This window comes from Lineus longissimus, chromosome 17, assembly GCF_910592395.1.
Source record: "Lineus longissimus chromosome 17, tnLinLong1.2, whole genome shotgun sequence".
Taxonomy (NCBI): domain Eukaryota; kingdom Metazoa; phylum Nemertea; class Pilidiophora; order Heteronemertea; family Lineidae; genus Lineus; species Lineus longissimus.
In genome coordinates, this window is record NC_088324.1 from 7,147,096 (window position 1) to 7,173,067 (window position 25,972).

Below are 25,972 nucleotides of genomic sequence, written 5' to 3' on the forward strand. Positions count from 1 at the left end.
ACGACGAGGATGTAATTGCCCTAGTCCCATGACCGAATTACAATCGTTTGTTATCTAGAGCAGCAAACATTGACTCGTATATAATTGATTTATGATATCCTTGACTTACTTGGAAGAAGTTGCACTTGTCATTGGCCATAAACGACAGCAGGGGTGGGGGTAAGCTGAATGAGGTGGTGGTGGTGATGGTGGTAAGGGGGATGGCATCACTTGCGCTGTGAGTAAGAGGGTCATACCCGTCCAATGTTTCCCAGTACCTAGTTCCCAGTTACACAGTTCCCTGTCATGGTGAGGCCATACGATCTGAAAGGCATGAAATGGATTTCAATTAAAAAGACAGATAAAAACGTATCTATCTTATTCACACTCACAGTTCTAATGATTCGGACCCAACTATCTACCGAACAAGTTAGAAGTTGTTAAACACATGTTATCTATGCAAACTGTTTTGGAATGATGTACATCACTTTACACGTGACTTACAGTGATGGACCGCCAACATTTTTAACACCACCCCGCCTTACCCCAGCTACACCCTACCCCGCACCATTCCGCCCCCAACCAAGAACAGTAGAGTGGGACCGCTTTTCAAAGCATTTTCTCTAACCACCTACGAATTGGATTCGAAAGAGATGCCAGCAAGATTATCGATTAGCACTGAAATTTCCTTTTTTTCTTCTTCATAATGGGGCCCAAGACCCGCTACCCCAAGCTGTTTTTTTTTAATTGATTTCCAAGCATCAAGTTCCACCATGCCAATATGTGCACCCCCCCCCCGCTCAGACCAGCCAACGCCCCTAATACTTACCACCTTTTCACCACCACTGATATATAAACGGTATCGGCCGTAGGATATCCACAAGTTCGTAGAAACAAGTGTAGCTTTAGCCTCGCCTACTTGGCCCACTGTTATAGTGTATACCTCATAATTTGGCCATCTGAAAAATGAGGAATATTTTGACCATAGGCCTGTCCGACAAGTTCAATGCGTTGACTCTTGAACACTTTCAAAGAACGATCTAATGCATAATCTTCCCCTTCGTTTGACAAGACCACTTAGCCAACTATCTCGTCTCGGAATAATGGAGTGTTGTCCAAGATGACAACATTTGCTGTGTGGACAGGAAGACAAACCATTAGCCCTGCTGAAGAATGACATTAACCTTTAGCATTCCCCTGTGTCACTCTTGCTGGAAACCCAAACGGACTCCTTAAATTTCACAGCTGATCGCGGATGGATGCGCCCGAACTTCTTCAAAGTGTTCATCTCTAATTCGAGCGTCAACTCGACTCGAAAACCGGTCCATCTCATTCTCAACGAAGCCAATACGGAAGCCAATTGAAAAACAAGACAAGCAATCTTCGTACAAACAGGTGTTTGCTCCGTGTTTAAGATAATAGGAATAGGTTACCAACTAATGGTTGGTTAGAGAGGAGCTCATTGGATACCAGCAGCAAGCTTAGGTCAATCTCGTCCTACCGACAGAGTTGCGAGACGAGCAAAGACTGTTGTCGGGTTCATAACATTTGCGATAAATCAGCGAAAGTCTGTTACGACTGCTGGTATGGTTATCCCTGCAAGACGTCAGCGGACTGCTGCCAGCGCTATCCACGATGCGTGCGCAGCGCTAGCGGAAAAGGTAGATGTGGGGCATAAGATCTCACGAGATCGCCTGAGATTTGTGGAGATCTCACGTGAACTTGAATTGGAAAATGGTGGATAATTAGACGTTTGAATTCCGTGGAGCAAAAACGTTTATTTATGCTTAAGACATTAATGTTTAAGTTCACAAACATAGAAAATGATGGGAAAAGTCTTTCCCGAGAACTTTATTAGTACAGCTTAAGATTAAGAGACGCCTGACAAGTTATTTCCATCGGGGTGCTCGATGATTTATTGATATTTGTGTATGAATTCAATGACTTATGGTACATGTTAACTAACTAGGTCAATCCTCTATTTTGGACATTTCCTTAAAGGGACAACTCTGGCGACGCATTTATCTGGCCAGGAGGATAGTGCCCTTGCTTCACGACATGCGCCGCAACTAGTTGTTTCGCACAAATGCTGATATCTAATAATGAGTTTCGCCAGTGTTGCGAGGTAATTTTGAACACGGCTTATGAATTTCTGGCAGGACCTCAACGGCTTCATCTGCTTCTGGTATATTGTTCATGCAGTTCAATGATTTTTAGAAATCGTACGAGTCGCGGTCCTGCTGTTGGCCAATTTTGTATGAAAAACCAACATATCTCATGCCCAAGTTGTCCCTTTAAAGTAAACCATTTATTCGTACTCAAATGTGTCTTAGTCTGGAACAGTAGAGAAGGAATGTTTCCTAGGTCATCCTTTCCGGAGTCATGTGCGGCTTCAGCAATTGTTTCCTCACTGTCGGTATTGACTGTCTCACCAAAACCGTGAAGATGGAGGTAAAACGCACGCCAAAACCGAGACATACCGTCTGTCGGAGAGAGAGTTTCCTGGAGAAATATCGAGGTTCAGTTTCTTCTAGTGTTCTCAAACAAAACAAAAACACTTGTAGACGATACCCCAGAACTCCTCAACAAAAAGCTTTGGTTTTCGTCGCACAGTGTATGAAGGACCAGTGGTGTGACAAGTCGCAGATTGGTCTACACGGGTACACCTAATTGACTAGTGTTGCCACCCATGTTTCTATAAGGGAACCCTCAATATGAGAAAAGCAGGCAATGACGCAATAAATTTGGTGAGGGGAGCTTCAAGGCGTCGGTACGGTGGTGATGAATAACATCACACCGGTTATTTACGGGTCACGTACAGTACTACCTAGTTTTGCCGGCATATTTTTGGAAAGATTTTTAAACGGGTTATCGGCACTCCTTACAGTTCCTTTGCCCCTCATGTTGCAACCCAGAAGATGACTCCCGCGATGCTATGGTCGTCCGTACTCGTAGTTTCAGTTTGAATCACCACCGTGATTGGTAAGATCCTTTGATTAAATCGATAATAATCCAAGTGATGTTTGTAGCATAATGGAATGAACTTCAATATTTGTTTAAAAGATGTCAGGTTGGAATAGAAAACGTACACGCAGTAGTATTGTTCATTTCGTATATACTTCTTTCAAGTTTAGATTACACATATCTACGTTGCGTCCGATGACTAACTTGATTAGCAGTTTATGGTCGAACCATATACATGTAGCACTATCCCGCGCACTCAAGAGAAATCAAATGCATTTATTTTTCTATTCGTTTAATGTATAAATGAAGAATTTTGCCTCTGTCTCTGCTTCTGCTTATTTTCTTAACATACTGTGACTATTGTGTTGTTTATGTTTTAATAAAGATATCCATGTCAATTCAAGATGAGTTTAACGTGTTTTGCCTTTGAGTTCCGAACCTTCATTCCGGGGCAAATTGTAGACCGAATAAGTCTTCCTTATATGTCAATAACCTTAAAAGAACAACTTGGGCGTGGGATTTACTTGGCCAGGGGATAATACCATTGCTTCACACCATGAGCCGCCACTAGTTCTTTCACACAAATGCTGATATTTATGCGAGGCAATTTTGAACAAGACTGGTGAATTTCTGGCTGGTCCTCAATGGTTACATCCCCTTCTGGTATATTCTTTATTGGACCCAGATCAGTGAGCATCTGTCAGAAAATAGTGGTGTTAGAGGTTTCCACATGCACTTAACGCATTAAAGTCAATATTATCATTTGGTAGACACTGGCTTTCACTGCCTGATCAAATGTCTGATAGCTGACTAAGTCATGTTGGCCGTCCTTGGAACGCTGATATCCTAACAGTTTAGTGTATGATGCTGGCCGATTGGGACCCGCTGAGCACCAAGGGCCATCCGACCATTCTCATCAGCGCAGAAGCAGACTGATCCCATGCACTGGACCTTGTCGTAGTTGCCGTTACTGGCGCAGTTGAAATGCTTGCCGATCATCTTCAGCTTGCTGTATTCATGTTTGTCACGGGCACATTCTGGAACGAAGATTGGATGTTGTTTATATTAAGGCTGTGTACAAACAGACGCGAACTCTTAGAAAGTATAATTTTGAAAATCGTTTTTCGGCCCACACAGATATGAACCCCTCAGAGTTATTCATCACCGAATTGAAAAACTCTTTACAGTGGTTTTCCACTATCTCAAACAAATATTCGAGGTTTTTCATTTTACCGAAAAGCCTTTACAGGGTGCATATTTGTGTTGGCCGAAAACCTTATAATGGTTTTTGAGAAGCGTAGTAAAAGTAAACCTCTATTTTTAAGAGTACACGTGTACATCAATAGGGCTCACGAAACACCAACGCGAATGCCTAGCCCATCGTATTACATGATCATAATCAGAAATGAATAATTAATGTTGTCATGATGTAAAACGCTCGCGTATGAGTTTCGCGGGCTTGCTATAGACCAGACAAAGGGAAGGAAATTAAACTTACTGCAGTTCATATCCTGGACCGCCCCTCTATTGACACTAGTGAACCCACGAATTCTGGTACCGTCTTTGGACACACAATAGCACCTGAAGTGGAAAGCAGAATTAACTTAAGACAGCTGAAGTAGACATATAAGGTGTGTATGCGTCTGTTTGGCACTCCACTTAAATTGCGACCTCGACCCTAAGATTGGGTAATGCTGGTTATTTCAGAGTGTTTTCATATGTTTCTGTATGCGTCTCTTTGGCACTCCACTTGCTTAAATTGCGACCTTGACCCTAAGACTGGGTAATGCTGGTTATTTAAGAGTTTTTTTCATATTTTTCTGTTAAAAGGTACCAAGTAAAACCAATTATAGATTAGAGTAAAATGAACGACTTGAAATAACCCCATAGATATGTGTTTTTCAAATCGCATGGTGCTCAGTTGTAAGTGATCCTCTAGCCATTTACAAGGGCTGCTTTTAAAGACAGGACCAAGTATACTCCGTAGATTAGAGCAAACTGAAAGCCTTAAATATCATGTGGGTTTTTTTTAAATCGCATAGTGCTCTGTTGCAATCGACCCCCTAGCCGTTTGCAAGAGTTGCGATGAAAGGCAAGACGAGGCAAAAGTAGGCCTACACAATGCCGAAGAAACGGAGCATTGCTCTTTCACGGTTCAACTCAAGTTGGATTCGTGATCACATTGTTACAGTTTAATGACAAGAGGTGAGCCAAGTACAAGAAGTATCTAAAAAACGCTTTACAATAAAACTATTCCTACACAGGATCCAGGCTGCTCGATCTACACTGGTGGAGAAGTTTAAAATGTCCTAGGATAGAATGCCCGGGAAACAAAGGATTCTATTATGCGCTTCAATCTCTGAGCTATTGACGGTCAGGGTCTCTATAGGACCATATTGCAGAATACAATAGGGCCGGACACTTTTTCCAGGGGGGCATTTGTTACTGTTACACCGGCCGCGGACCAGGGGTACTACAGGGTGACCCAGAATTATTTTCCCTTTAGTAGCGAAAGGCTTCTAATGAATTAACCCATACTAACCCTGATCCCCTGCACTGAAAAGGTGAGTAGCTGCCGTCATTTTCACATCTCGGCACGAATTGCCCTGGCATCATGTTGACCTGTTGGGTAGCGTGTTCCTCGATACATCGGTCTGGAACAGAAACAGAGATAAGTTATTGATGCTCATTAGAGAAGTAGTGTGTATAATATTGTGTTTTTGTCATATCTTTCTGGCCAAGGGTACATGTACTTAGTTGAACTCAGGAATGTGACTAGATCACATTTACCGAAATATCGTTGTGATGCACAACACTAGTTTACCCTTCAGGTAGGCTGTACCAATGCTCGTTGACGGTGTCAACTAAAGCCGGTGTAGAAGTTTAAAATGTCCTAGGATAAAATGTCCGGGAACAAAGGATTCTATTATGCGCTGAGCTATTGACGGTCATTGCCTCTATAGAACCATATGCCATAATCTGTCAGAATGCAATAGGCCCGGACACTTTTTCTAGGGGGGACACATTCTACTTTTACACCGGTCAACTATGACACCGGCTGCCCAGGGCTCACGAGTAGCCCCAAAAATGGTGTTATCATTCAAAAAGCACGCGTTTTGTCACATCGCGGCACGTTTTGTCCAGAGAAACGCAAAACCCTGTTTGACGCATTCCCAAACGCGTCAGAAATATTCAATTTTATTCCAGGGCTCAGTGATTTGGTCACACCCCTGTGCACACACCCTCAAAGCTTGTTCCAAAGATTTTAAAGGCTTCACTGTCAATACGAAGCAAGAATAAAATGTTTGGGGCCTTATAAAATGTGGAATCAGGAATGTCCATGTGGTTGGAAAGAAAAAAAGCATAAAAGCGTCCCCATCCCAAAAAGTATATATCAGGAGGTCTATCTGGTAATAATGAATAGCATGTAAATCATACTGATATAACACAAATGAAATAGCTCGCTAAGATCGGATTGCTATTAGGTACCAATTTACAGTAATCTGGAAGTTTTGCACCCACTGTGAAGTAAGTAAAAAATAATAGTGAAAATAACCATTCACTGGATTGAAGTAGCAAAATAGTTAAAGAATATCATTACTATTAAACAGGTTAACTATTATTATTTTGACACTTAATACTTTTTTTTAAATTTCACAGTTCGGAAATAGGAACCAACTGAATAGTAAAACGATTGCAAATAACTGCTTATTTTCACTAAGGAATTTTAGGAGTACGTGACCCAGAAAATAGGTCATTAACGTCTCATTTGGTCGTTAATTCATCATATTTATTGTTTCTATTTCCGTTTAGAAAATAATGAGAGCAAAATATACATGAGAAATTTACCTTAATCACGAACTGACAAGTTCGTGCCTTAATACTGAGTATAGCAGCACATGCAATTTGATCCAAATTGTAAAAGTCTGGGTGTAAAATTGGAATAGTCGCATTGAACCCTTACGTTCATTATCTATTACCCAATAAAAATACTTACAATCACATTTCCTTGTGATAGAGTCACATTTCAGGTTCCCTTCACATTCGGACGTCTGCATCCAACCGATAAGCAGAACATCTGAACAGTCCTCTCCGACCTCTGAAATAGTGGAATCAGGTTGTTGATTTAAGGATTTGAAATTTGATACCTTTGTCAAAATTGTGTAGGCATTTTCCATCATTGGACTATTTAATAAGATAAAAAATATGAGAAATAAGTGATGATAATGACTTATTCTATAAGACACTTTAAGACACTGTTAAAACCATTGTAAAAAAGTAGGTCTTCGATCATACTCTTTTCAAAACTTATACTAAACGATCAGTCGGCCTAAAATGTACAGGCAGTGCGCTCAAAAGCTGTTGAGCACAGACCCGAAAGCTCTATCCCCGGCAGTAACTTTTTTCAATCGTCTCCAATCGAAGATGGCGCTAACGCCGTGTGTGTTTAGATTTCCAAGATGACCACGTGTAATGTCGGGAATTCGGTGTGACTTGTACCCGGATGGTATCCTGTTTGTGAACTGCACTTATCGGTAAATCTTTGAAGTTTAATTTTTATACCTTGCTATACGCCTAGCATATTGTTCCAACCGGATCTCTTCAAGTTTTACTGCCAGATTCATAATCATCATTGTACCAGTAACTTGATGAAAATATTAAAGTAAGTCGTAGAAAGAAATTCATGAAGTATAGCCAACTTCGTAACCCCAATCCAATGAAACGGATTCTACTTTACGGTATTCGCAATGTTCGACTGTAGCACACCCTATAATAGGCCAACCTTGAGACTAATCTGAGACCAATCTCATTGACTGATATTTTATCATTCTAATGAGATAGTTGGTTATGATGACATTATTGACACTGGTTTTAAATTGGAGAAAAATTGTAACTGCCTCATAATTGGGCCAACCTTGAGACTAATCTGAAACCAATCTCATTGACTATTATTTTATCATTCTGATGAGATAGTTGGTTATGATGACATTATTGACACTGGTTTTAAATTGGAGAAAAATGTTAACTGCCTCATAATTGGGTCATGATCGTATGAGCTGTTTTCAGTTGCCCGAAATGGAGGGTGAGGCGACTTTGCTTATACCATAGACGGCTCGAGACTGAGCTCAACAATGTTTCCGAGGGATGACATTCGGCATATCGCCCGACTTTACAAGGCATGATTTTGAATATCGTACCAAAAACACAAGGAACGAACGAACTGACGTGTTTTAACACTGTATATCACCATTGAATATTCAGGGCCAAGATTTGAAACAGAGTGAAATAAATGTTGACCGTTTAAATAATCTAGCTTATAATGCAGCAAAAGGTGTAGCATCGATCAAATGTAACCCTTTGTCGAAGGCAAAATGAACTTGCCTGAGAAATGCTCCATCGCCCGGGCCGGTTGGAGGCCGAGGGTAACATCAATAATGGACGGACAGAAAAAAAATATTGCCCGATAAACAAGGCTACTTTCATTGCGCACGTTTGCGACACACGACTGCAGATGTCACGGTTTTCGAAAGTTCACTGCGCCCTTCCAACACACGAGTGGTTAGATATGCTTTGGCTCTGGGCGACTGAATTCTTGTTTTGTTAGCTTAAACAAGTTTTGCAAGGTAGCATACGATACGAACTTGTTTGATCATGTCAGTAAGTACATGTAATTTTTACTAGAAGTAGAAAAGCGGAGTACTTACTCAACAGGGTGATACAGGTCGGGCAGCAACCACAAGCACCGCCATTCGGCTCAAACCTGTTTGGTCCACACTCCACATCCCGGAGCCCAGGATTCTCGCACTCGGCATTGTCACAGGCGTCGTGAGGGCAGATTGTCGCCCGGGCCGCAGCCACAATGAGGAGAAAACAGCATGCGGCCTTCATCATGAAAATCACGCAGTGTTATGAATATCACGACGAGGATGTAATTGCCCTAGTCCCATGACCGAATTACAATCGTTTGTTATCTAGAGCAGCAAACATTGACTCGTATATAATTGATTTATGATATCCTTGACTTACTTGGAAGAAGTTGCACTTGTCATTGGCCATAAACGACAGCAGGGGTGGGGGTAAGCTGAATGAGGTGGTGGTGGTGATGGTGGTAAGGGGGATGGCATCACTTGCGCTGTGAGTAAGAGGGTCATACCCGTCCAATGTTTCCCAGTAATTAGTTCCCAGTTACACAGTTCCCTGTCATGGTGAGGCCATACGATCTGAAAGGCATGAAATGGATTTCAATTAAAAAGACAGATAAAAACGTATCTATCTTATTCACACTCACAGTTCTAATGATTCGGACCCAACTATCTACCGAACAAGTTAGAAGTTGTTAAACACATGTTATCTATGCAAACTGTTTTGGAATGATGTACATCACTTTACACGTGACTTACAGTGATGGACCGCCAACATTTTTAACACCACCCCGCCTTACCCCAGCTACACCCTACCCCGCACCATCCCGCCCCCAACCAAGAACAGTAGAGGGGGACCGCTTTTCAAAGCATTTTCTCTAACCGCCTACGAATTGGATTCGAAAGAGATGCCAGCAAGATTATCGATTAGCACTGAAATTTCCTTTTTTTCTTCTTCATAATGGGGCCCAAGAGCCGCTACCCCAAGCTGTTTTTTTTCAATTGATTTCCAAGCATCAAGTTCCACCATCCCAATATGTGCACCCCCGCTCAGACCAGCCAACGCCCCTAATACTTACCACCTTTTCACCACCACTGATATATAAACGGTATCGGCCGTAGGATATCCACAAGTTCGTAGAAACAAGTGTAGCTTTAGCCTAGCCTACTTGGCCCACTGTTATAGTGTATACCTCATAATTTGGCCATCTGAAAAATGAGGAATATTTTGACCACAGGCCTGTCCGACAAGTTCAATGCGTTGACTCTTGAACACTTTCAAAGAACGATCTAATGCATAATCTTCCCCTTCGTTTGACAAGACCACTTAGCCAACTATCTCGTCTCGGAATAATGGAGTGTTGTCCAAGATGACAACATTTGCTGTGTGGACAGGAAGACAAACCATTAGCCCTGCTGAAGAATGACATTAACCTTTAGCATTCCCCTGTATCACTCTTGCTGGAAACCCAAACGGACTCCTTAAATTTCACAGCTGATCGCGGATGGATGCGCCCGAACTTCTTCAAAGTGTTCATCTCTAATTCGAGCGTCAACTCGACTCGAAAACCGGTCCATCTCATTCTCAGCAAAGCCAATACGGAAGCCAATTGAAAAACAAGACAAGCAATCTTCGTACAAACAGGTGTTTAGGAATAGGTTACCAACTAATGGTTGGTTAGAGAGGAGCTCATTGGATACCAGCAGCAAGCTTAGGTCAATCGCGTCCTTTTCAGCGAAGCAATCTAGCTTGGTAGGAGACTAGCGTGCATTTTACACAAAGCAACATCGGCCCAGACATGCGTCTACTTATCTGAGAAGAACATGTACCAGGTACACATGGTAGTGGTACATGTTGCGAAGACTTTGCCATCCAGCGGGAGACTGTTTAACACCTATCAGCAAAGTTATTAGGTTTCTTGCAAGATTAAACAGGCTCGTTTAATAAAGAATCAGCACGGATTCCAGGAGTCCGGGAACAAACAAAACAGACAGTTCTCTTACTAATAGAAATAAGCCTAGCTTATAAAAGTACGTTCCCAGGTGAACATTTGCTTGATCATATATGAAATTATCTTATATGATTGTAGCTGTGCCCGTGGTCGATGAAAATAGGGTACAACAATACATGTCCCGATCAGCTACTTCCACTATCCCCTATAAAACATGCTAAACATGTATGTAGAATGGTATTCAGAGTTACACGTTTCGATAAATCGTTCAGATTTTGTATTGCCCGTAAATATCGCAACAAAATCGCTGCAAATTCGCCAAAATCAGGTGGTAAGAATTCACAACACCACACATCATTTGTTACCATTTCATTTTCCTTTAAGCATTCGAGCCAATATATTCTAAATGTCTCGCCCGTTCTTGGTAATTCAAGTCCAGTCGGAGGCTTTTTTCCGAATTACTAACGGTTTTTCTAACTTTTTCCTGATTTCTCAGACAGTCCTCCGACATTGTCCGACTTTTCTCCGAGGTTGGATTTCCAGAAAACCTGTGAAAAATGATAGGGCTTTCCAAACTAGGCCATTAAAGATCGGAGGCCTTAGCTGAATGGGGTCAATGAGATGTGATGCAAACACCCAGAGTGACCCTAGGTGTGAATGGACCCTTTGCATGTCATACATGGGTGCATCTGGGTTGGCCGACTCCATGTTCAAGGAGGGGAGACTTTTACACAAATGGTCTGGCGAATGTAACTCAACAAAAGATACATGTATATGTTGCTATCAAGTTTGACGGTGGAATCGAGGTTTTTGTTTGTGGTTTGAGTTTATGTTTTAGGGGTGGGGGGGGGGCATACAGTTATTCTGGTAAATTAAAGAGTACGGAGGTACACAACGAGCAAGCTATATCTCCCGGAAGTAGAGTTCATTGGTCACATTCTTTTGTTACCAAAGGGTATTTTAATGCGAATCGGGAATGGGCTATACCCCGTCGGAATTAATATGTGCACTTGTCCAACCTATTTACAACAAAGAATTGGACCATTGGGATGTACTTAGTGGTAAATTGGGTTACCGCAATCGTTTATTGGTTAAAAGCATAATACCCGTGGCGCGGGTTGTTTTAGGGTGTTGGCTAACTGTGGGGTTGGGGTAATTGGGGTGAAATTGGGTGAAATTTGCAGTAAAGAAATGTTAATCGGTATTTTATATTTGCCCTGGGTATTCATATAGGGAGCTGTGCGCTACTCTGCGCCCAGTGCTTGGGTCGGGTGAGGCGGTTTTGTTATTATGTGACGTGTATCACGTCATGAATTCCCATACGGTACTTCGAAAAATTAAGAGCGATTAACAACGTAAGGTGAAAGAGTACGACCAAAATAAAGGGGGGAAATTGCGGAGATGGATGAATGCTTCAAACATATAGTGGCCCCAATACTTTCCCGGCTTATTTTTGTATAATCCCACACTTTGATGTAATAGATGGCCCCATATGCAAATCAGACCTGCTGAAATGGCCCCTTATGTTAATGAGTATGCCCATATATAGAAAGAACAAAAAATGCTATTTCTCCGAGATCGCTGGAAAGTTTACCCATTTAACCCGGCGCGGAGCATCTTCATATCAACCACGACTTTCAGGAAAAGTTTCGAGGTCATCCGATCTGAACTGACGGAGGAGATGTGCGACAAACTATTTCAGCTCTACGTCCATTATAGTAGTGATGTATAATTACATAAGACTGGGCCGAAGCACAGCCGTTGGACATTTATCGATTGCAATGATCCATTTGTGTTGTCAACTATTGTATTTTTATTTTGTTCTTTTCATCAGAGAAAGTTGTATGCTAATTGATTAAAGCTCATAGGATTTGCTTTAAATAATGCTGTACATGCACATATGTTTTCTATGGGTTCTGATATTGGTGTTTTCAATTGAACAAAATTACACTCTTGCTTTATAGATACAGTACATGCATATCACTGTACAGCATTACATGCATATCACTGTACAGCATTTCCTGTATACATGTATTTGTATTACATACGTGTATCTCATAAATAGTTAGAAACTCATAAATTTGAGAGACCATATAACGAGGGTATCAGTTAACCTCAAAGGTGAGTGAGATTTCGTCATGCTGGGAATATCAAAGCTATTTTCGCCCTGCACATAAAAACCCTTGGGGCAATTCTCCTCATTGGCTGAAGTACAAGCGGACCTCGATTTAACTGTCAGCCTCGGTTCCAGAATTTGAAAACAAATTGCGTATAGAAATGGCACTCCTCGAAATTACTAGAATAAAATGTACTTAGTGCGGTCCGCTGAAAATAACAGTGCTTTAATTGTTGTCGTCGTCAAGATGACAGACAACAATATCAAATGTGGATGTCGTGACACTTTTTGACATTTTCGAGCCCTTATTTCGTCCCCCCCCCCCCCACCCCTCACCGCTAGCTAAGTGAGTCCTGCCAATTGGTGTCTATCATGTTCCAAGTACAGTTGGTCGTCTGATTCTCGGGCGCTTGTGTTTTTTAGCATGGCCACTGGGGGCTTCATGCATGCATGTCAGCTTTAAGCAAGCAACAGGTGAGCACGAGGCTTAGAACAAGAGACCACTCACTACTGTAAACATCGATTGTCTATCATACAGCAAGGTAAGTGTTTAATCTATCATATTATACATGTTCTGCAAGTCACCTATTAGCAGATTCTGCACATTTCAACAAACATCCTTAGTACGCATCATTTATTGAGAAATTGATGCATTACTGCAGCACGGGATGATCGACTGTCAAAGGTGCGCTAATATTTCGTGTTTTCGCCTACATCTTTTGACAAAGCCATCATACCCAGCAAGCGCCACGGAGGTTAACTAATTAAACCGCACTTAAACGGATCTCGGACTCGAGCAAGACATTTATTCGTAAATGTTGATTGAACTTTATCCGTTGGTGTCACTTTCACGTATCAACAGTTGTATGACCATTGGACATCGCCGAAGATTGCTGAGCCCAAATAATCCTGTTTGTTTTGGCAAGCATCAATAAAAACCTTACTTCAGAGAAATAGTAGTTCGCTCTAAAGAGCCCCAAGAATGCGGTCATAACATTTATATGGACTATAATCCAGTGAACGCATATTATACGCCGCTATCAATACGATAATGTGTATTTTCATTTTACCAAATGTATTGAGCAGTAGTGCTTCTGAAACTCTGCCTGACATTTGGACAACTCGTACAGGTGCTAGCCCGGTCAGTACCTGATATAACGAGAGGAAGAGTTCGGATGAATAGACGAAACTTAACCGGAACTTAACTTAATAAAAGAGACCACATGTAGGCCAGTCAACCCGAGCGTCGGTTACCAATGGCGAGGCCAGGAAATAATTGACTTAAAACATGTCGGTGACTTCTGATCATGGTCATTGATCACTGGGCAGGACTGATCCACTACCAGCCCCAAATATGGCACAATCAATCAAAAATTGCTGATTGGTCTTAACCCCAGAACACGCTGTGCTCTTGTCCCCACCTTAATCAACGCCAATCCGATTGATTTTATGCTCCATATCAGGCTGTATAATTTCCTAATGCGAGCTCACTCTCAGAAAACATCGATGTAAAATTATTTTACAAATTGATTAAGGGCGGGAGTAACTCGGATGTTTCCAAATCTCTCAGTTTAATGGCACAATCATACAACATTCCTAGGCTGGATTTTGAGGCTAGAGGTAAACAAGAGCCTGTCAAACCACGAGATGAAATTTTGAGGAGAGCCGCAGCGATTAGGGACTTCCTGGGACTATGGGACAGTAGATCTCATAAGCACTATCTTATGATGACTGGGGGATGGCTCTGATTTCTGCGGCCGTCCTCCGCCGGTTTTTTTAGCACTATTGTAAACATACAAATTATGTTATGTACGGTATTTGTTAATCTTTTTGTCACCTTCCGTTCTTTTGTTATACGCACACCACAATGTAATAGATTATTACATGAATAAAGATACATAATCATGATAATAATAAAAGCGCACGTTTCCGCTTTTTTGTGAAATGAGTTATGTATTGGTACCTATAAATAGCATTGCAATCTTAGCGTGCTATTTTATTTGTGCTTATATCAGTATGGTTTACATGCTATACAATATTACCAGATCTTCTTCTTCTTCTTCCAATACTGGGTTTCAGTCTAAGCAGACCATTAGTCCCAGGCGCATGTTGAACAGATAAAAGCTTGGTTGGTGAATGGTAAAAGTTGATAAAAGATAGACTTCCTGATATATATTTTTGTGGATGGAGTTGATTTTACGCCTTTTTTCTTTCCAACCTCATAGACATTCCTGATTCTACATTGTATAAGGCCCGAAACATGTTCTACTTGCTATGAATTGAGAGTAAGCCTCAAAGGTTTTGTAACAAGCTTTGAGGGTGTGTGCACTGGGCTGTGAGCCAAATCACTGAGCCTTGAATTAAGATGGAATATTTTGCGTATGGGAATGCGCCAAAAGTACGGCAACGCGCCTTTCTCTGGACAAAAGGTGCCGCAATGAGCCAAAACGCCTATTTGGAGTGATGCATGGCGTCGTTGCCCTGTCGTGAAACTAAAAACTTGCAAATCTTTATTAATGATTGTTTTTCATTACAATTTCAGAATTCGAAGAGAACATCCCAAGATCTGAGAGAATGTCTTAGCCCGCGCATGTAGAGGAAGCAGCTACGCTGAGCATCCAAGTCATATTTCCATTGCTCTATCTCAATGAATGAGTTATTGGACTACATTTGCGGATATACTTGTGTCAACTTCTTGAACTTATACAATTGCCTTCCCATTAGTCTGGAAACGTAGTATGACAGTCGGATCGCCGGACGAATAATTGTGTTGCTTATACAGTGTGTAAATGATTGATTTTCAATAATAGGCGCGACACACAGACGAAGGAATTTATATACATTGTACTTATTTAAGCGAAAATATTAGAAAACACTATATTTGATGAAAAAAACATTCTTCAAAAATAGCATCAGCCTATTAAGTTGCATTTCTGTGTTGACAGTTTTATTCAAAATGTGTCGATTATTAATGCATGAAATTCGAGAGCGAGAGAAAACCATCCGATCTTTGATGATTCTCCGCCTGATGCTTGCTACAAGCGACCGCATCAAAGCACAGTCACGTGACTCTAAGTGTTTGTTTTCGACTGAGACGTTTCCGGTGGAGTCTGCGCACACGCAGCGAATGATCCTGACGCCCCCACCTTTAAGGAAGATTGATGAAGCGAGGACAAAACAGCCTTTGCTTGGCCTGTCCTCCTGTGTTTAAACTTTGCTGCATGGAATTTAAAAAAAGTGTAAATATGCTGCGCGCGCGCAACCTTCCGACAAATCGGCATGTTCTTCGTGGAAAAAAGCTGCAGCAAACTGTTTCCCGTGGATATTTCATAACGATGCTCATAACTGCTCTTGATGAAGAGAGGACGAAACAGCCTTTTCTTGGCCTGTCCTAATGTGTTTAAACTTCATAGATCAACCTTGTGTAGTTGTCATGTCAAACCCGTCTTTTGCATCATTTACAGCATTAATTACGATCGCTTGACTTCTGGTGTATAAGCGCTGTAGTCTAGAAGCCTCATGTGGTATGCAAGCATCCGTGTGTACTCAATATGAGATGCTTGTTTCAACAAGATTCGCAGCGTCAGGCAATTAACACCCAGCGTGTTTAACGCCAAAATGTTACCTAATTAAAGGCTCAGTCAAAGCCAGGTGTGTTGTCAGCTTGACCGGAAAGTCATCCAAGCAGCGTAGCTCATGGTTTTGAAAGTTGTTTTTGTAATGTGTAATTATGGCATCTGCTAATTACTACAAGACATTTTACTACAAGAAATTGCACAGTGTTATGGCCGGCAGTGTCGTAATTTACCTCTTTGCATAGTTTACCGTGATGCATGGAATAGGAATTTCTTATTATTGTTTCATTGTATACATGTATAATAGCTCATTCTAATAGAATTGTGTTGTTTATGAACTTATTCGTAAATTAGAACAGTACAGATAAATCAGATATGCCGATAAGTACAGATTAAAGGGCATTATATCTGATGGAAGCTGAGCACCAGTTCACGGAAATTTCGATTGATGCTACCCTCAGAAGCCCAACTCGACAAAGCCCAAAGGCCAGAGAATGCTGGTCGATTCGAGAATGCACCAAGCGGGGATCGCGACTCGAGCGAGTACCGGTTCGCATATCTGTCAGTTCGAGCGAAGTGAAAATGAAATACAAACACAGACATTGGTCAGTTCGAGCGAGTACCGGTTCGCGTATCTCTCAGTTCGAGCGAGGTGAAAATGAAATACAAACACAGACATTGGTCAGTTCGAGGTCTGATACCCCTGCTGCCTGCCTGAACAACTGCGCATGTTTTCACCACGGTAATTTGTCTTTGATCCGGCCCGTGTAAACGAACATTAAACATGGAAAAACTGCGCTGGCGTACAGCATAGGGTTACGCAGCCTAAATAAAATGGGTCAAGTGTAAACAGTCTTCTTATCTGGTATTCGGTGACGAACGAGCTATACACATCAAAAGAACTGATCTCCGAAGAGCTGAAAATACCGTAGTAAAATTAAGTTGATTATTCCGTCCATCGGGCGTGCAAAACGTCCATGTTCCTACGCAAACTGCAGTATGCGGGCCTTAGAAATGCGTGACCATTCATGCAACCTGTTCTGACGTCAAGTAACTCAACCAGAACATTGCCTTATGTGTTAGTTTGGCCCTTGTTTGCACCGGTTCAGTTAAACCCTAAGATCTCACCTGTGAACCTTATTCCTGGATACACCCAAAGACTGACCGACCATTCTGGAAAAAAAAACCAATACGTCCTTGCGAGGATCATTTTATCCAAGCTTTCGTGAGATCCCCGCTTGTCTCAAGGAGGTGCTTTTCTATATAAAACCAAAACTTCCTTGTCTTGATCAATTTATGAATTGGCCCATGTTCCTTCGATTGGATAAAAAATGACTTCGGGAAATTCGATATCGGTTGGGTTGTTGTTACTGGTCTTTTCAGCATCAGTCTACCATACAGCGTCAAGTAAGTATAGACAGATTTTTCTTCGTTCATGTAAAATGTTTTAACTCGAGGTGGATTAGCTAACATGAGGTGCACAAAATCGTTAACGTCGAGAAACTAAAGTGTTATTCATAACTTCGTTCATTGTATTGTTTTGGAGTACATGTAATTAGTAAAGCCTTAAAAAAATAGAATTCTATCGTAAGATTCAAGCAGCTTTTCATTATTCATATCCGTGAAATACGGTCAAAGTAAGATCAAAGTTAAACGTTTGGTTTTACCTTTTCTATTATAATTACGTGTTGGGTTTTTTCACCTTTGTTTTCTCGACATTTCTAGGTGCTGAAGTTTATAGAGGACAAGATATAATCGATCGTGCTCGGAATGTGGACTATGGCTCAGGAAACACATACGTAGACAATGGATTAACGTTAGCTACTGGTGTTTTAAAATCATTCCATATGTATATCAAACCAGATTTCTCTGTGGAACAATATATACGACTTCAGATATGGTCAAAAACAAATCTTTTGGACACTGCCTCGGGGAATTATACGTTAGAGTTTGAGAAACGGGTTCTCCTCACGCCTGCCATGGTGGGAAATCAAACGGTACGTAGGTTGACGAGGTTTGGTCTATTCGCGCATTCTCGGGACATCTCGTCATGCATTGCAAACTCGGTTTCAGAGATTTTTTCCCTCATCGGACACGCCTGTACATAATGTACATTATACATGGTCAAATAGTCCCGTTTTGAAAAGGATTACTCCTGCGAAAAAAGTATGCCTCGGAAATTTAAACCCACTGTTCCATTACTCAATATTCATTCTGTCTCCTGTACTGTTTTTTGTTTAAATTACTGAAATATTATTTTATACAAAAAAACTTTCACCAATACGCATCCGTATCTGTAAACTTGTTTACGGCTTTGAGGGCCACCTATTCGGGTGAGTAGCAACAACACATGTGTTACGGCTTTGCTCCTGTATTCTTCTTTGTTTGAATCGGTGCATTTCGGTGTGAGAGTAAATTAAGTCCCGTGGAGATTTCAGTCGTAGTATATTCGATGACGAATTATCAACATGGTGAATGGCTATAGATACCAAACTCCAGGTAATGATTAAGGGTTTATCATCACACTGCCATAGCAATGCCTTGAAATCCTGAAGCAATTGGAACTCCTTCAAAATGAAGTTGTTGTTTTTTTCTTTTTGGCTTACCCTTAAAACTGTCTATATCCATTTCAGTTTTACCTGGAAAGAGATGAATTCTGTAATATCTACGAAACTTATGACATGTTAGGGTGGTCGAACGAGGGCGTGGTCGATCCGATGCCATTCTCGACTCTCTTCTACCCGCTCTTCTCGCACAACTATGAAAACACCTTTCCGGAAGTTTCGAAATCGTATGACTTCGATACCAGTATCCCGCTCATGATGGTCCATTCGATTGGTGTAACTATTTATGAAGGACGTAAGTTAATCAACACTTCTAGAGTTAAAGGGAATACCACCTGCGGTGCAGATTTCGAGCCGAGAACGACAACTCGGTTAATTTAAGGTTGACGTCATAGAATCAGCTTGATTGTGTTGTATTACAATTTTAGGCATGCCAGGCATTGATGGCACCCTTTTTCATAGCGCTCCAGACAAGAGGCAACGCGATATCCGTTGTCAGAATGCAACCTCGTTCTCGCGCTCGGATTAAAATCTGAACCTCTCCACAGTTGCCCTTCGTCATCCGCTCTGAATTCGATATCAACTCATCGGGGACGGACCAGCGTCTTATGTATATATTTTTCATTTTAGTTTTCATTCAAAATTGCCTCAAACATGGAGAATAATTCCTTGCACTGAATGTAGTATAATGATTTTCATTTGGATTTCTCGACATTGTCACGCATTACGTTCTTTTGCCCCTGACCTCGCAGTTGAAATACGTCAGGCCTAGTCCAATACACGTTCTATAGTCTAAAACAAAGCGCGCGCGTACCTAGGCCAAGTTCTCATTTTTCTAATGTCTTATTGAAGGGTCATCAGGAAAAATTGATAACACCTAACCCATGAAACATGTTTCATGGGAGTTGATAGGTCTTAAAAGGCAAGGGAAAATTAAAGTAATGCCAGCGATGAAATTGGAATTCCTGTGGGATTGCACTTTAGGGTGACATCACTTCCCGTCCGGAAGAGGTTCCAACGAGTGCCTGTGTCCAGTCTATTCTATAGCATTGAAGAACAGGGAGACATAATCGGGCTTGGAATACTCTGACATAAAATACTTGCGAAATCTCATGATGTCGATTAGGAAATTTTCTAACATTTGGGAAACAATCGGTTTGAGTGTGCGTGAGCTTTGCTAACATTTGACAAGCAATCAGTATAATGTAAAAAAAGATCTTTAATGAACTTGTCTCAATCCATTAGATGGCAATGTCGAACCGTCTGTTCCAATTATTGCGCCAATGAACATAATGAGCTATGTCCCAATTTGCCGTCATTGTTCCATTTGAACAAACTTTGGGAAGATCGCATTAACTTTTCCGAACGACTAATGCCTTGATCATAGAATAACGATTATGTGTATGCCTTCTTCTTCTTCTTGGTGTTAAATTTTCGAAATGCAAATACATGTAATAGGGAGCCATGCCTATAACTATACTGAGGAATGGATCCCGTCGAATTTCGGGGTCCGGCATGTCGTGGTTTAAAGTTAGTTTTATTGCCATAAAAATCCCGTTTTGAAGAGAAGTTGTGCGTTACCAGATATACTGAATTTAAAGGGGATTAAGCAGGACCATCGCTTCGGCCTACATGTTTCATTTTCTCGGGCAGTGAAAAAGAACCTTCTCATTCTTGTTGAACAGTCCGGAGCAGATCAATAAGCTAGACTCGGCGCGATGAACACGTCGACAATAAAGCCTGCAAAAGATTCCGGAACAAACGCCATTTATTCTAGTTCACTGATTCATCCCTAGGTGGCAAACATCAGATCTGTTCAGTGTCCTTGTAAAGTGCTTACAAGCTTTTCAAGTTTATTGATTTTCTTCTAGTTCAAAAAAAATGCTCATTTATTTAGATCTTAAAATAGCATTACTGTTATTTTTTTCTACTTGTGGTCAATATTTGACATAATCTTTGTCTCTTTATTCATTTTCATCTTTATTCATTTTCAGTTTTACTCGGCCAGTCTACGAAAGGCGACAAAGGAGCACGGGTAAATATAACCGAACTGCAAAAGTTTAAACGTGCATGATAGAATCATTGTCCTAGCTAGGACACTCTATCTCAGGACATATTTTACCGCTACATCTTTCCGCCATAACGCAAACGCATTATTCATCCAAATGTGAAACCAGTAGAAAATGCCCACCATATGGAAAAGTTCTGCAGTTCCGCAAGACTTACTGCAAGAATCAGGCTATAATTTGTATGTTAACGAGAGGATCGTAACTGAGTTCTCCATCATCTTTCTGGTAAAATATGAACATATTTTTCGTTTATGTTTACAAGGGCTCTAACGGAAATGACCCCGCCAATGGTGTGGATGGCGCCAAAGGCGATCAGGGTGATAAAGGCGATAAAGGAGACACTGGTCTCCTCGGTGATACTGGCGTGACTGGTGTCCAAGGACAAGCTGGGGACAAGGGCGATACTGGCGTGAGCGGAGCGAAGGGCGACACCGGATCGGCTGGAGAGAAAGGTAGCACTGGCGCTACAGGTGTGACTGGGTCGAGGGGAGACACTGGCGTCACAGGCAGCCAGGGTGCCAAGGGTGACACTGGGTGTGCAGGGGAGAAGGGAGCAACTGGTAGTAACGGTAGCGTAGGTGAAACTGGCGTAACTGGTTCGAAGGGCAACACCGGTAGCCAAGGCGACAAGGGAGAGGCTGGAAACCTTGGTGATACTGGCGTCACTGGAGCAAAGGGAAACACTGGTAAGTAAATTTGAATGACTTCTCAAATTGCCTGTTAAATCCACTAAAAGCGACAACCGGTAGGTAAGTTAACATCATGTGGGTGATTTCAAGATGCATGACCAGTCCTTTTCATCTACTGATTTATGCAAAAATGTTTTGATTTGCGGTTCGACTTTCACTGTATAAATCCTTACGCTTTTCAGGCTCAAAAGGCGAGATAGGGCAAACAGGAAGTCAAGGTGCAACCGGTGTAACTGGTGCGACTGGAACCAAGGGAGACTTTGGCGACACTGGTGTGACGGGTAGCACAGGGCAAAAGGGGGACACTGGTTCCAAGGGTGAACCTGGAGTCGATGCTACTGATGGTCAGAAAGGAGAAGCCGGTGGAGCTGGAAGCAAAGGAGGCATTGGCGATACTGGTGTAACTGGTGCCAAGGGCAGCACTGGGAGCAAAGGTAGTAAAGGCGATAATGGTGATACTGGAGTCACTGGTTCCAAAGGCAATACTGGTGTAACAGGTGTTACTGGATCCAAAGGTGACACTGGCGGCACTGGTGAAACTGGAGTAACTGGCGCCAAAGGTGCCACAGGTAGTCAAGGAATCACTGGAGACACTGGTGTTACTGGTGCTAAGGGAGATCAAGGTAGCAAAGGTGATAAGGGAGAGACGGGTTCTCAAGGCAACCAGGGTGACGCTGGTGTAACTGGTGCCAAAGGATTGACTGGTGACACAGGAGTCACAGGAGCACAGGGCCCAACCGGACTAGCTGGAAATACTGGGGTCACTGGATCAAAAGGTGCAACTGGTGCTACTGGGGTGACTGGCGCAACTGGAAGTATAGGTCAAACTGGTAACATTGGTGACACAGGTGTTACTGGTGCAAAAGGGGACACAGGCGCAGCTGGTGTTACCGGTTCCAAAGGGTCTACTGGTGCAACTGGCGTTACTGGAGTTCAAGGGGCAACAGGTGTAACGGGATCAAGTGGAAACAAAGGCGATGTAGGGGCTCTTGGAGTCACTGGTATTGATGGTGACACTGGTGTAACTGGTGCCAAGGGCGAGAAAGGAGAAATTGGATCCACTGGTGTAACCGGCGCAAAAGGACAAACTGGTTCAACAGGAGTTACTGGAGCCAAAGGAACAGCTGGCCAGGTAGGAGATACTGGAGTTACAGGCGCTAAGGGTGAAGTTGGAGCCAAGGGAAACCAAGGCGACACTGGGGTAACAGGTGCCACAGGAGGGAAGGGTGAAGTTGGTGCGACTGGGGTAACTGGAGCCAAGGGTGGCACTGGAGCGACTGGAGTAACTGGTTCAAAAGGCTCAACCGGTAGCATAGGCGATACTGGAGTTACTGGCGCAACGGGTCAAGTCGGTGAGAAAGGTTCTACTGGAGATACTGGCGTCACAGGTAGCCAAGGAGATAAAGGTGATACTGGTGATACTGGCGTTACCGGTAGCAAAGGAGATACTGGTGTCACTGGAGCCACTGGGAGCAAGGGAGAAGTCGGCGACACTGGTGTGACTGGTTCAACGGGAAACAAAGGTGAAGTTGGCGACACTGGTGTTACTGGCGCAAAGGGAGTAGGAGGTAAATATAACACATCATGATTTGCCGTATTATAGTTCCTATATTGCATTATAGATATCTACCCTTCTTGAAAATAATGTAATCATAGTACATCTAACACGACTGCAGCAAATTTGATCTGTATTGAAATAGCTGATATTTTCGGTCCGCCCAAAGAAACAAGAAAACCTAAACGACATTAAATTGCGGATTGAGTCTTAAGAATCAAGGTTTAGATGGTGCAAATGCTGTCATACTTAATGCACGGCATCAAACCTGTGGTGGTTCTGAATTGTTGTTCATAAACATTCAATCGGTAGAAAAAAAACCCCTGTCTTGAGACTGAACTCACAAGCTTTGGAAGAGTGTCTCTATACAACTAATCCATCCTGCTACAACTTTGAACCTGATATTTTGCTCATAGAGATCGGTAGAGGGTATTTATCACCTAAACTGTTGTCCATCAACACAGACTATATTTCATTTCATTTTATCTTTACTTTTTCTCAGGCGACACAGGCGTCACTGGAAGCACTGGAGAAAAGGGTGAGACGGGCAATGTTGGAGACACTGGCGTTACTGGTTCAAAAGGCCAAACAGGAGCCGTTGGTGTTACCGGTGCGAAGGGTGAGGTTGGTAATACCGGTGTCACTGGAGCAAAGGGTGCAACTGGCCAGAAAGGTGACATTGGCGTGACAGGAGCAATGGGTAATACTGGTGTTACTGGAGCAACGGGTGCCACAGGTGTGACTGGCAATAAAGGAGACACTGGAGTGACAGGTTCCAAAGGTGACCAAGGCGCGAAAGGCGATGGTGGTGCCACTGGCGTAACTGGAGCCAAGGGAGGCAGCGGTACTCAAGGCGATACTGGCGTGACTGGATCCAAGGGATCAACCGGAGATACAGGCGTGACTGGGGCAACTGGCGTGACTGGCGCAACGGGACAGAAAGGCACAACGGGAGATGTTGGCGTTACTGGAGTTGATGGTAATACTGGCGTCACCGGAGCTAAGGGAGAAAAGGGAGAAATTGGAGCTACTGGTGTAACCGGTTCAAAGGGGGCTACTGGTAGCACAGGTAGCACTGGTGTCACTGGAGCTAAAGGAACAACTGGTACGTAAGGAGGACCTCTAAATATATGTCTATTATCAGTGACCGACTGTCCGACTGTAAATAGATAGTTTTGAATATACCGATAAGATTTACTGTATCACTCGTCCTGTTTCATGTAATTAGTGACCACTGAGTGGAGACAGACTGCTAAAAATGAGTACAAATATAATGACTGAGCGTATTTTTATATTGTTAATTTGATGAGGGGGGAGAATAACAATTTGACAAAATGTCTGCACATTTAATCATGAAATCCATCTTCACTGTCTCTTCGTTTTTGATTTAAGCGATCAATAAAGATGGAAATCATATGATTACATTTTTGTACTTCGATATGTTTTTCAAACACTTTCTTCCACTTGCTTTTCACGAACCTATTTTCATTGCATTTTACTGAATCTACCTGAATAATTTTGCAGGTACAACTGGTGTCACTGGTTCCAAGGGAGACCAGGGTCTGGAGGGCAGTGCTGGAAACACAGGAGTCACTGGTGCCAAGGGCGAGACCGGGGCTGTAGGTGTTACAGGAGCAAAAGGTGAAGTTGGTACCACTGGAGTAACTGGAGCCAAGGGTTCAACTGGTCAACAAGGTGACATTGGCGTGACAGGAGCGAAGGGTAACACCGGTGTAACTGGAGCTAAGGGTGTCGTTGGCGACACTGGAGTCACTGGTGATACAGGTGTGACTGGATCCAAGGGAGAGACGGGTTCCAAGGGTGATACAGGTGTAACTGGAGACACTGGTGTTACTGGAGCCAAGGGTGGACTTGGTGAGTTTAAATTTTTATTTCTGTTAGCAAGCGTATAGCACTGGGAACAGACATATACATGTACTTTTCAGCTATCGAACTAAATTGGACTAATCTCAACTGCACTCTCATTAAACAAATACTGCTATCTTCATTAATTGCAGAATGGCCCGAACGTAGCTGTGTACATGTATCTTTGTCGACCACAGCACCTCCCCTAAAATTCTATAAGATTGGGGCAATAGGCTGCAATATCATCATTATCATTTATAGTCATTTTAAGAATGAACAACTTTTTATCAATGATGTTCTACTTTTCAGGAGCCACCGGCGTTACTGGCGCCAAAGGAGATAATGGTCAGAAGGGTCAAGGTGGGTCGACTGGTGTTACTGGTTCGAAAGGCGCAACGGGAGCTGTAGGTGTAACGGGATCAAAAGGAGAAGTTGGTAACACTGGTGTCACTGGAGCAAAGGGTGCAACTGGCCAGAAAGGTGACATTGGCGTTACAGGGGCAAAGGGTAATACTGGCGTTACTGGAGCAGTGGGTGCCACTGGCGTCACTGGTGCTAAAGGAGACACTGGAATAACAGGTTCCAAAGGTGACCAAGGCACGAAAGGCGATGGTGGTTCTACTGGTGTTACAGGAGCCAAAGGAAATACCGGCATCAAGGGTGATACTGGAGTCACAGGATCAAAGGGATCAACCGGATTTACAGGCGTGACTGGAGCAACTGGCGTGACTGGTGCAACGGGACAGAAAGGCGCAGCGGGTGATGCAGGCATTACCGGAGTTGATGGTGGCACTGGTGTTACTGGCGCCACGGGAGAAAAAGGAGAACTTGGATCCACTGGTGTGACAGGTTCGAAGGGAGCTACTGGTAGCACTGGGACTACTGGTGTCACTGGAGCTAAAGGAGCAACTGGTTAGTACTACTCAACTGTGCTTCAAGAAAGTTCAGGCTAATTATATAGGCTGTTTCTATACAGGCCTACCTATTACACAATCAGTGAA

The 25,972-nt window shown here is 42.6% G+C and overlaps 2 protein-coding genes across 2 annotated transcripts; one reads left to right on the top strand and one right to left on the bottom strand.

The window, feature by feature from the left end:
- Positions 1-3,077: 3,077 nt before the first annotated feature.
- LOC135501932 (equistatin-like) lies at positions 3,078-8,868 on the bottom strand. Its single transcript, XM_064794384.1, has 5 exons — positions 8,649-8,868; positions 6,941-7,042; positions 5,486-5,597; positions 4,442-4,524; positions 3,078-3,980 (listed from the first exon to the last, which is right to left on the bottom strand). The coding sequence occupies exons 1-5, from the start codon at positions 8,833-8,835 to the stop codon at positions 3,790-3,792; spliced, it is 675 nt and encodes a 224-aa protein (XP_064650454.1). The 5' UTR covers positions 8,836-8,868; the 3' UTR covers positions 3,078-3,789.
- An 8,691-nt stretch (positions 8,869-17,559) lies between these two features.
- LOC135500989 (collagen alpha-2(I) chain-like) lies at positions 17,560-25,888 on the top strand. Its single transcript, XM_064792708.1, has 9 exons — positions 17,560-17,635; positions 17,954-18,225; positions 18,862-19,087; positions 20,787-20,827; positions 21,124-21,547; positions 21,733-23,118; positions 23,608-24,210; positions 24,630-24,980; positions 25,281-25,888. The coding sequence occupies exons 1-9, from the start codon at positions 17,560-17,562 to the stop codon at positions 25,886-25,888; spliced, it is 3,987 nt and encodes a 1,328-aa protein (XP_064648778.1).
- The last annotated feature ends 84 nt before the right edge of the window (positions 25,889-25,972 follow it).